Below are 11,170 nucleotides of genomic sequence, written 5' to 3' on the forward strand. Positions count from 1 at the left end.
CACAAAATCAAATCAGTCATATATAAAGTTAAAGTCTATTTCAATCTCATATTTCCATCCAAACTTAATCATAAAAAAAATCTTTTCCTTCTATCAACTATATATGAAAATTACTTTCAATTGTCATATTATCGGTCTGGTCTGATTAATATGTGTAGAGACATCGCGTGTGCAACATAATCAAGCCCGCGACTAATTAGCAGGGCCGTCTTCAGAATATTAGAGACCCTAGGCAAATATTCAGGGGAGAGTGCTCTATAATATTTTTAATTAAATATCGATACAATCACTTCGTCATCTAAAAATCAAAATTTCAAATTTTTGTAACTAAAAATAATGACATAAACAACAATTGAATCAAAATATAAAAAAATAAAACTAAAACTAAAACTAAAAAAAAAACTCAATGAATACTCAAATTTCATGAGTCAGATATGCATTAATGCATAATACAAATAGAATAAGAATCTCAAAACTAAGGAAACATAAATAATATATTTTTGTCACAACAAATCTGACAAAAAATATATTATAATTTAAAAAGTAACATAAATAAGGAATAATTATAATCTAATTAAGTAAAAATCATTCTCATTGTCGAATAAGAAAATTACAAGAATTTAGTATATTGAGATCAAAAATTAAATCAATAAAAAAAATCAATCGCAGTACAAAAATAGACAAATAAATCTCATCGCATTCAATAAATAAACAAAAGATGATTGACCCAATTTGAATACCCTAACTCATTTGAGATGATTAATTTAACAAAAAAATAGATTTTTGTTTAAATAGAAAGATATTTTTTTTTCTAAAAAAATGATGAAAAATATAAAAAATTGACCACAATTTCAAATTTTAAAACAAAATAAATAGATTCATGTAATTTTTTTATGAGAAATTTTTTATTACGGACAAATCAAATCGATATGTCTCAGTAAGCTCGTATAACAAAGAAAAATGTGACCAAACCCTTTAAAACACGTAGACTGATGTAGCACACTGAAAAAAAAATCTAAAAAAAGAAATTAAAAAAAAAAAAAGATCCAAAGTATAAATCATGAATATGAGGTAGTGAGAGTTTTCAAATTTTCTTTTTGGGGGAAAAATAGGAAAGGGTGGGTCCCACGTGAGAGTGTGGTGACGTAGACAAGTTTGATACTTGTGGTGAGGGGGCAAAATGTTTTGGATAAAACGTGCTTTCAACTGACCAATCCCAGCTCAGAGAAATCCCATTCCCCAACCCTCCAAAATCAACACCACACGCCCCGAGAATTTCATCTGCTCCGGTCGATTTCTGGTTTTTTACTGGATTTCCGGAGCTGATTTGGATCGAGGAGATCGGAATCTCCGGCGGTAATGGCGGTTTCAAGCGCGTTTTTAGCTGCGAAGCTGGAGAATTTGTTGATCAGTAGTACGGCGACGGCTTCGGTGGCCGCAGCATCCACGCCTCCTGTTGGCTTGCTGTGCAAGCCGGGGAATCCTGGAAAGCATCGAGCTTCTCTGAATAGGAGGGGATATTCGGGGAATTTGAGGTGCGAGGTTGCATCAGACGTCTTGGGTCAACTGGATTCCACCAATGCGGCTTCGTCTTCTGGTCTGGCGTCGAGCCTCTCCGCTCTGGAGCAGCTCAAGACTTCCGCCGCTGACCGTATGAACTTTATTTTTCTCATTGAAATTTGATTTTGCTGTCGAATTGGATGATCATGATCATGGTTGAATTTCGAGTATAATGTAAACTGGTTGTTTGGGGTGTTCTGACACTATGTTCTTGATTTGGTCCAGGATATACGAAAGAAAAGAGCAGCATTATAGTCATTGGTCTCAGCATCCACACGGCGCCTGTTGAAATGCGGGAAAAACTTGCCATCCCTGAAGCAGAGTGGCCTAGAGCTATTGGGGAGCTGTGTAATTTGAATCATATTGAAGAAGCTGCTGTTCTTAGTACATGTAACAGAATGGAAATCTATGTTTTGGCTCTCTCCAAGCACCGGGGAATCAAAGAAGTGACTGAATGGATGTCTAAGGTGATTTTTATAACTTGTTTTCTTTTGAGAATCCATCTTTACCTTGAAGTTTATTGATCACGTATAGAACTTAGTGTAGAAGAATTTTCGATACGACAAATACACTTACTGCATGTTTTCATGTTAGCTTTTTCTTTGAAATTTAGGGGATATAGTACTGAACGTGCAAATGAACAATTTAAGTATCCCAAAAGAGTTCAGTGCCAAATTTATAGTACTGAACGTGCAAATGAACAATTTAAGTACTATTTTTGCTATGTTTCTGGAGGGTTTCTGTCAACTTATCCTAAGATTTGCCAATCTAATTCTTATCCTGGAGTGGAGTAAACATTGCAGAAAATGTGTCGATAATTCGTTCCTGTATTCTTATCTTACACCATCACACATTTATCGAGTGTGTTTTTAACTGTGTATTGTTACCACGCTCATAAGATGTTGTATGCTTTGCCAGACTAGTGGAATTCCAGTTTCAGAGATCTGCCAGCACCGTTTTTTGCTCTATGACAAAGATGCAACCCAACACATTTTCGAAGTGTCATCAGGGCTAGATTCATTGGTTTTAGGAGAAGGTCAAATCCTAGCACAAGTGAAACAAGTGGTTAAAGTTGGCCAAGGGGTTGTGGGCTTTGGAAGGAATATAAGCGGTCTCTTTAAGCATGCAATCACTGTGGGAAAGAGGGTTAGAACCGAAACCAACATTGCAGCTGGGGCGGTTTCCGTTAGTTCGGCTGCTGTGGAATTGGCTTTAATGAAGCTTCCTGAACCCTCCCACGCCACTGCAAGGATGTTAGTAATTGGAGCAGGAAAGATGGGCAAGCTTGTGATCAAGCACTTGGTAGCCAAAGGCTGCACAAAGATGGTGGTAGTGAACAGAAGCGAAGAAAGAGTTGCTGCCATACGCGAGGAGATTAAAGACATTGAAATAGTATACAGACCCCTCACTGAAATGATGAACAGTGCAGCTGAAGCTGATGTGATTTTTACCAGCACTGCATCTGATATTCCTCTTTTCCTTAAAGAGCATGTTGTCGACTTTCCGCCGGTAGGACCAAATGTGGGTGGTTCGAGACTATTTATTGACATTTCTGTTCCAAGAAATGTTGGCGCGTGTGTCAACGAGCACGAGGGTTCACGAGTGTACAATGTGGATGATCTTAAGGAGGTTGTGGCCGCGAATAAAGAGGATCGGCTACGCAAAGCAATGGAAGCTCAGGAAATCATAACCGAGGAATCAAAACAATTTGAAGCCTGGCGTGATTCACTAGAAACTGTTCCAACTATCAAGAAGTTAAGGGCTTATGCTGAAAGAATAAGAGCTGCCGAGGTTGAAAAATGTTTATCAAAAATGGGCGACGAAGTACCAAAGAAATCACAGAAGGCTATTGATGATCTTAGCAGAGGCATCGTAAACAAGCTGCTACATGGTCCCATGCAGCATCTAAGGTGCGATGGGAGCGACAGCCGCACTTTAAGCGAAACGCTTGAGAACATGCATGCTCTTAATCGAATGTTCAGCCTCGAGACTGAGATATCTGTGTTGGAACAGAAGATTAGAGCTAAGGTAGAGCAAGCTCAGAAGTAAAAGACACATCTGATGTGTCTTCTATAGAGCTTTTTGCCTGGCCTCGGTCTTCAACTATGAATAAGTGGAGAAATCCTCATTGTCTTGTTTGGTGGCATGGCCCCAATTTTCACCATATTATATTCAATTGCACATTATTAATCACATTGCCTGTTCCCTCTATCGATATTAATCTTTGTAAGTCTTCAAATTTGTACAATATGATTCAAATACTTGGGTGTGATCAGGGCTGATTTGTTCAACTTATTTAATTCCATCCTCTTTTGTGTAGTATTTCAAATGACAAATATATGTATTCTTTATTTTTTCTAGTGAACCTGAAGTCCTGAATGCCCATCCGTTGAATTGTTTTTTAACTAGAGCTTACCATACCATTCTACAAATTATCTAAAAATGGTAACTTAGCTTCCGAAATTCAAAAGGTTGGCCATAATTACCATATGTAAAACCATATAGTGTAAGTTCAGTGATCCTTCAACAATCATCAATTGCTTGCAAACTAAACACCGTGATTTTAATACAATTTAAGCAACATTTTAAATAAATATATGATGAAATTGAAGTAATTAAAAAAGAAACCACCCACGAATTCTCCTTTTGGACCAAAATGGGTTTTATACATCTGAAGATCCAAGTGATGCGATTTTAGAAGATGACCAAAGTAAAAGCAAGAATGCTACAACCGATAAAATGACGAGATATCCACTCAGCTTTGCCGAAAAGGTAATTAGCCAACATAGCCAAAAGCATAGGGGAACGAGAGATTGTATCTTTTTCTCAAGACATTATAGACGACCAAAATATACTTTGAACAGCTTTCTCCAGTCACTCCTTGAATGCCATTTCAACTGGCAGATGAACCATCTCTATAACGTACCCATCAAGTCCTTGGAAAGTTTTAGTTGACAACCAAAACAAAAAGGCAGAGACCACCCGTAATCTAGCAACTGCCCATTTTACCGCCTTCCAAAACAACCTTCTATAATAAACTAAGAGACCCGGAGAGCATTCACAGCTAGCCCAAGTATAATAGAGACAATAAGAATCAACAAAGACAGTTTCACCATGGTGTAATCAGCTGACTCACCGGATTTCTCATTTGCTTTATCCCTGATATTCTTTGCGAGTGAATTATCCGGCTTAGCTGATGGTGAACCAGATGCTATGCTCCAAAAGGATATAGTACTTGAAGTCTCCACAAACGGAGATTCAGATTCGGGCTCTAATATTTCGGATGCATCTGTTGGAACTTCTATAGACATTATCTCAATGCAGTGATCTTTGAGAGCCTGAAATTATAGAAGAGAAATTAGATATTTAAACTAAAGTACTAAGCTGTTTTAGCTTCCCATTTATTTTTCGATACATAATAGTAATCCTGCACACATTGTGTGTGCCTAAATTTATTATGCTGGAACAGTAGCATTTTTAAACATCAAAATTTGATGCACTTAGAAATGGAGCCATCATTCATAAAAACCAACAGTTAGTAATCAAGTGATTAACAATCACTGAAAACACTAACATCCTTATTATGGGAGTGGAGTTTGCCTATATAATACATATTTACAGAATATTAATAGAGTTTGCAAACGATTATTTATATGTTCTACAAGTACTGTATTTAAGCATGTCTGAGAGCATCCACAAGTGTGTGATACAGTAAAGTATACTCGGCATCATCAGCTTCAACAAATCAAGTTATAAAAACTATTTATGCATAAAAGGCATAGTAACAAACCTCAACTGTTTCAGATCGCTGAACATAATCACATATATAAGTGCCCTCAAGCCATGGAACAAGCACTCTTCGAGGAAATGATAGGTTGCAATGTTTTCTGTCAGACAACAGATACTAACAGTTAAAGTTGGTTCAGAGAACCCAAAGCTGCCAGCCAGTATAAGATTATATAATGGAAATTAGCATGTTCTGTGTACTATAACCATGAATTGTCACCAATTTGCTTTTTCTAAAAACAAATTCATTTTCTGAGAATATCAAAGGCATACTTTTAATGTGACACAACCTTCTTAATGTGACTCTTGACAATTCAAAACTCCATTCAATTATGTGAAGGGTCGGATGAGTTAGAAATTAAAAGCCTAACTTAAAGGGAAAAAAATACATTGACCTTAGGGCTTGGGTTTGCCTGATAGAGAAGGCTTACACGAGAAAAAGGGTCAATGTGCCAGAGCATTAGATGCTTTTTCAATTTGTCTTTTCCAAAATAACTAAAATCTAAAGCCAGACTCATTTTTTCAGACTCACCAAAACCAGCAGAGGCCATCAATCAAAGATATGGCCACATTTAATTTGTGATAAAAATAGTCAGCAACAGATAAGGTGTGAATGAAGTATAGATGTTTAACAAGCAATGGAAACTAGTCAATTGAGTGCACAGAACTAAGCTGATGATGTAGAACTCGTTTAAAACTGATTCAGAGATGAACAGATTAGTAAACTGCTTTAACGTTTCAAGATGTCGCACCTTTGCACTTGAAGGTTTAAATTTGGCACAAATTTATCAGTTGATGCACGGTTGTCTGTCTCCTGAATATCATTGGTGTCAGGGTCCAACTCTCTATCAGCTTCGTCACACATAATATCTAGTCTACTCTCCAAACTCTTTATGATGTCTTCCTGATCGCAAGAAGACCCGAGATCACAACATTGTATCCAGATAAACATAACTAGTCAACTAAATAGTCAACTCTGAGAAATCAACTTAATATTATGAATATTCACATTTCTTTATGTGTTATAAGTTTCATGAACCTTACCACTAACATTGTTTATAAGTTGAACAAACAGCAAATCAGCAATCACAGGGAGAATCATGAATGAACTGAGCAGAATAAAATTTGTGGTGAAATAAAAATATGAGAAGGGCAAATGGAAAAAGTTTAGAAGTAGCTGACAAGAGTCGTTTTTCTCACGATAAAACTGTTTGTCAAGTGGATTAAGATTATCTAACAGAATTTTTTGCCATTCATAAAAGCATTAAAGATGATCTGTTCTGAAAGTGCGACAAGATGGAATTACCTTTATGTCAATTAAAGCTTGCGAAATAGGTTCCTTTGAATTCAAGTATGCAAGAGAACATACAGTGCCACCAAAGAGAAGAACACCAAGAACCTCTTTTCCGTTACCTGCTTTTCCCCCAAAAAAAATGTAAACAAATATCATGAATAATTCAGAGGGACATTCAATTTATAAATAGGACTAAACATACATTCTGTGTATTTATCTTGCAACAAAGGTAGAAGAAATTCTACTTCATGAAAACCCTCAGATGCACACAGCTCGTCTTCAGTCACCTAACGTCCAAGGGAAGAAAGATCAGAATGAAAATATGAGTAATGCCAGCAGAATCAAATTCATTCAGTAACTCGGAGAAAGATGAACTGAAGTATTAGTGGGGGGGACAGAGCTATTTTCCTTACCAGCAGCTGCTGGAATTAATTCTATCCTTTCTATTTATCTTGACTTGGAAGGACCAAAATAGTTACGAAGAAACTTTTGACCTCTAATGTTTATCTCATATAATTCAGTTTCGATTTCATATGCAAACCATGTTCATGCAATATTAGAAGTGAACAGAAATGCAGATTGGGTCATGTCGATGAATGCCGAAGCCTGCAATAATACATTTTACCTCGACATGTCTATATTGTGATACAAATAGAAGCTATGTGCTTTGTGGAGTTGTCTCAGTTCATGGATCATCTGGCTAATAGAGGTGTCAAATTAGCTATTACAGTACCAATTGCAATGGCAATGACCTCACAAAGAATAGAAAGGGGAAGAGGCATCTCATCATGGAGAACTTATTTGCATTCCAATTCTTAAGATGGGTTATCAACTTCCAGATGTTCTCACTCAAGGGTTTGATAGTTTCTCTTGTTTCACATCCATACATCTTATTGACTAATTCAAAATACCCAAACCAAAAAAAGAGAACTGGGAGTGGAATTACCACTTTTCCGTTGATCAAAGCCTTCGCGCCCGCAAGCTCCTTGGCATGGATCATGATTCCATCACGAAGAACATCAACAAACCTTCTGGCACCCAACCCATTCTCGTGGTCTATGGGCATCCTAGAATCATTGAGTTCAAAATAACCAGATATGAGCAATAGAAAGAAACATACATCCAAATCAACATACAATAAAAGAGCTTATAAAACACATAAATCACTTGAGCAAACATTCACCTCAATATTTTTTTTGAAAGGGTTAACAACAAAAAATCAGGTAAATAGTGAGGAAAAATCCACAAGTTTAACACACATGATTTACTGAAGCTTGAAATTTTTGTGATTAATTATATCGACCTATGAACGATTTAATCCCAAAGACAAAATGTCTCACCAGACCAAATAACTAAATTTAGACAGATAAGAGGAACAATTACAGAAAACTCACAAACAAGTAAAAACTAACATAAAGGTTTGATCGACCATGTACTAAAAGGAAACAGAAGACTGTAAGAGCTCAAACATACAGCAAAATTGTGGGACTTTGAACGGCCACATGTAACTTCGATTAGAAGTTGCAATCACAATACACAATAAGATAAAAATCACCGTTCAAATACATGTTTTTCAATCAAGAATTCAAGATTTGAATATTCTGAAATCTACAGATAAAACACGGTCAGAACCAGAATTTCCGACAATACAACTTTCCCACTGTTAAAAAGGCCAAATCTGACAAAAGTCATAATGGTGCCAGAAATAGAAAGTAAAGAGTTTAAGTTGAAGTAACAGTGGCATGGCCCATCGATTATTTCATTTCAGACGCAATACATAACCACTCACATTAGATTATCACTATTGAACAACACGCTTCAAACATCAGACACGTTGAGATTGGGGAATATGAGATTAATATAAGATCATGATGCATGTCTGTGTATACATTAAGGAGAGCAGCATAAGACATATGACTGAATAAGAAGTAGAGGGAAATTCTACTGTGTCCCTCTCCCAAATAAGCACACAACCACACAAGTGGCCCAATATCGAATACCATAAGAGTATTTCCGACATTTATACACTACGACATGATAAGCAGAATAGCTTAGCAATCCTAAAATGAATCAGTAAAATAATAGATCAGAGTGATAGCAACACCTTACATCAAAAGTGTACGTGCATCTAAACGTTTGAAGGGAACCTAAGACCTTGCCCATTTTAAAATCACAAGGCCGTAGACTGCTAGAAGCAACATTGTCTGCCAGCGAACAATTTCGACAAGTCCACCTGAAACACAGGCTTTAGTCTTTACCCACTTTATCACATCTCACAATGGCAGTAACTCAAAGGGAAGATGAGGTATGAAAGGCCACCTCAGAGGGCTATAACTAATATGAATGAGTAGCCTCTCATTCTGATCAGTTGTGATTGAGGATGCGGCTGCTGCAACCCCTTTAACAGTCTGTAAGCAACATGTAAGATCATTAAATGTTACAAAAAATAAATTAAAGGTGTTCAATTTCCTAAGAGCTATAAAAGTAATGATAAACATAGGCTGTCTAGTGTCTACTGTGTTCCATGTGGTTAGCATTTTTAATAACACCAAGGCCCATTCTTTCACGCTATCCAGCGGAGTTCCCATATCAGCTCATATAGTAGAGGCTGTCAACACCCATAATGCAGAAAGAATATCACTTCTCATGAGCTGCTCATTGAAAGCCAGTAATAGAAAATCGGAGCAAAAAAATGTGCCCACATGCAGAACACTGTCGTAACTGCAGGTGTAGTTCACATGAGTTTTTGCAAAGGAGAAATGTGCCATGTGATCTGATACAGATGGTTGTTCATAGTAAACAATCTCAGAAAGATGCACAGAATCAAACAAGCAAGATGCATGCCGCATGCACATACACAGAGAGGGAGGAAGGGAGAGATAAATTCTTGATCCCAATTTAAAATAAACCTCAGCAGTGGCAGCTCGAACTAGAGCCTCCAAAGAATTCACGAATAGCTCAAAATGAAGTAAATATAATTATGAGTAAGAATGCAACAAAACCTGGCATAGTGTTGTTATTGAATTCTTGAATGAAATTTCATTGACCCAAATGTAGATACCAATAACCTTCATGCCACCCAATAGCATCCTTGAAACCTAGAAGGAAAAATCACAAGAGGACATCATTAAAATCTATGAACACCTTCAACAAAGACTAGCAGCTAAGGTCTACTATGGAAATGATTAGCAATAGCAATCCTGTCTAACTTAAAAGCAGAATCATCATAAATGTTGAAGAAAAGGTCTAATAAACAAGTTTATCCTGCCTAGATAATTACTATAAAGCCTAGTTGAGCGTGGATAGAAGGAAAAACAAGAGATGAACATTATGCAATAGAAGAATTGTTGTCCTATTTTTCGTTCTCATTAATTCGTACTTGACCAAGGTTAACTTGTGGAGGGTTCTACTTGATCAAGAATGCAATGAGAGAACCAGAAAAGTTATTGACTTCCGAATTCTTATTTACTTTTTCCTTCGTCGGCCAGAAGATACCATCATACCCAATTTAATTGTCTCTAAACATTAAAATACGCCATAAAAAAAAAGCAAAAAAATAAAGACAGAAGTAGATAACCAAGTAGCAGAGGACAAAAAAGACAAAACGTGAGTATTCAACCTGGCGAGCGTGCTCCGAGACCCAGTCGATATCAATAGAGAGAGCTGAAGCCTCAGGTTGAGATTTAGATTTGGATGAATTCTTCTTTTTATTTCTCTCATTTTCCCCAGTGCCGCCGACGACCGAACACGGCGGATCCCCGGCATCGTTTGGTGGCGTCGGCACCAAATCATAAACGAATCCTTTATCCAACTTTGGACTCAGCTTCCCAACGACAAGCCCTACCTGCAAAAACTCAAGAACAAAATTCAAAATTAAACATCTGTAAACAAACAATAAATCCAATGCCAATCAATGAAAATTTCGAAAATCACCAACCTGTGATGGGAGGCCGCAGTCTGTGAGGCGGTTCTCGGCCAATTTCAGCTGCGGTTCATCTCCAACCACCGCTTTGACCATGATTTCTCGGTAGTCTGCGAGATCTTCGGGAGGTCTATGTGTCGCATAATCTCATGCTATATATATATTATATATGTATATAGTGTTTGAGTAAAAAGTAACACTGAACCATTCTTTTATTTTTTATTTTGAAGGGGTTGATAGTGAACCATTGGCGATCACAATTCGGTACAAAGAAAAAAAAATTCGGTACAAAGAAATTTTGTTCTAAAAAAAGAAAAATAAATTGTGAAATATGAAAAAAAAATGCGTTCAAGCAACTTTCGAACATTTTTTTTGTTCTTGGAGATAATTACATTTTGGTTGGGTTTTTGATATAAGGAAAAAGGAGGAAAGTCATTGCACCTTTATACTTAACATATTTTTCATTTTGAAAAGGGACTACAGTCAGCCTCAATTCCATATTTTTTTGCTTTGGACAAGAAACCTTTCGCCCAGGGGACATCGTTGGAGAACAATGTCGGGGACAGGGTGAGAACCGCTAGTGTTGACTTTAGCTGTTTAGCGAGACT

At 36.9% G+C, this 11,170-nt stretch overlaps 2 protein-coding genes across 2 annotated transcripts; one reads left to right on the forward strand and one right to left on the reverse strand.

The window, feature by feature from the left end:
• Positions 1-1,216: 1,216 nt before the first annotated feature.
• Positions 1,217-3,911, forward strand: LOC140889476 (glutamyl-tRNA reductase 1, chloroplastic-like). The gene is made up of 3 exons (XM_073297197.1): positions 1,217-1,651; positions 1,786-2,027; positions 2,479-3,911. Exons 1-3 carry the CDS (start codon positions 1,360-1,362, stop codon positions 3,607-3,609), a joined length of 1,665 nt encoding a protein of 554 aa, XP_073153298.1. The 5' UTR covers positions 1,217-1,359; the 3' UTR covers positions 3,610-3,911.
• A 264-nt stretch (positions 3,912-4,175) lies between these two features.
• On the reverse strand, positions 4,176-10,720 carry LOC140883566 (uncharacterized). The gene is made up of 11 exons (XM_073290095.1): positions 10,578-10,720; positions 10,260-10,484; positions 9,643-9,738; positions 8,960-9,048; positions 8,745-8,873; positions 7,587-7,707; positions 6,843-6,927; positions 6,653-6,759; positions 6,099-6,250; positions 5,351-5,447; positions 4,176-4,898 (listed from the first exon to the last, which is right to left on the reverse strand). The coding sequence occupies exons 1-11, from the start codon at positions 10,656-10,658 to the stop codon at positions 4,599-4,601; spliced, it is 1,482 nt and encodes a 493-aa protein (XP_073146196.1). The 5' UTR covers positions 10,659-10,720; the 3' UTR covers positions 4,176-4,598.
• Between the last annotated feature and the right edge of the window lie 450 nt (positions 10,721-11,170).

This window comes from Henckelia pumila, chromosome 1, assembly GCF_033568475.1.
Source record: "Henckelia pumila isolate YLH828 chromosome 1, ASM3356847v2, whole genome shotgun sequence".
NCBI classification, from domain to species: Eukaryota; Viridiplantae; Streptophyta; class Magnoliopsida; order Lamiales; family Gesneriaceae; genus Henckelia; species Henckelia pumila.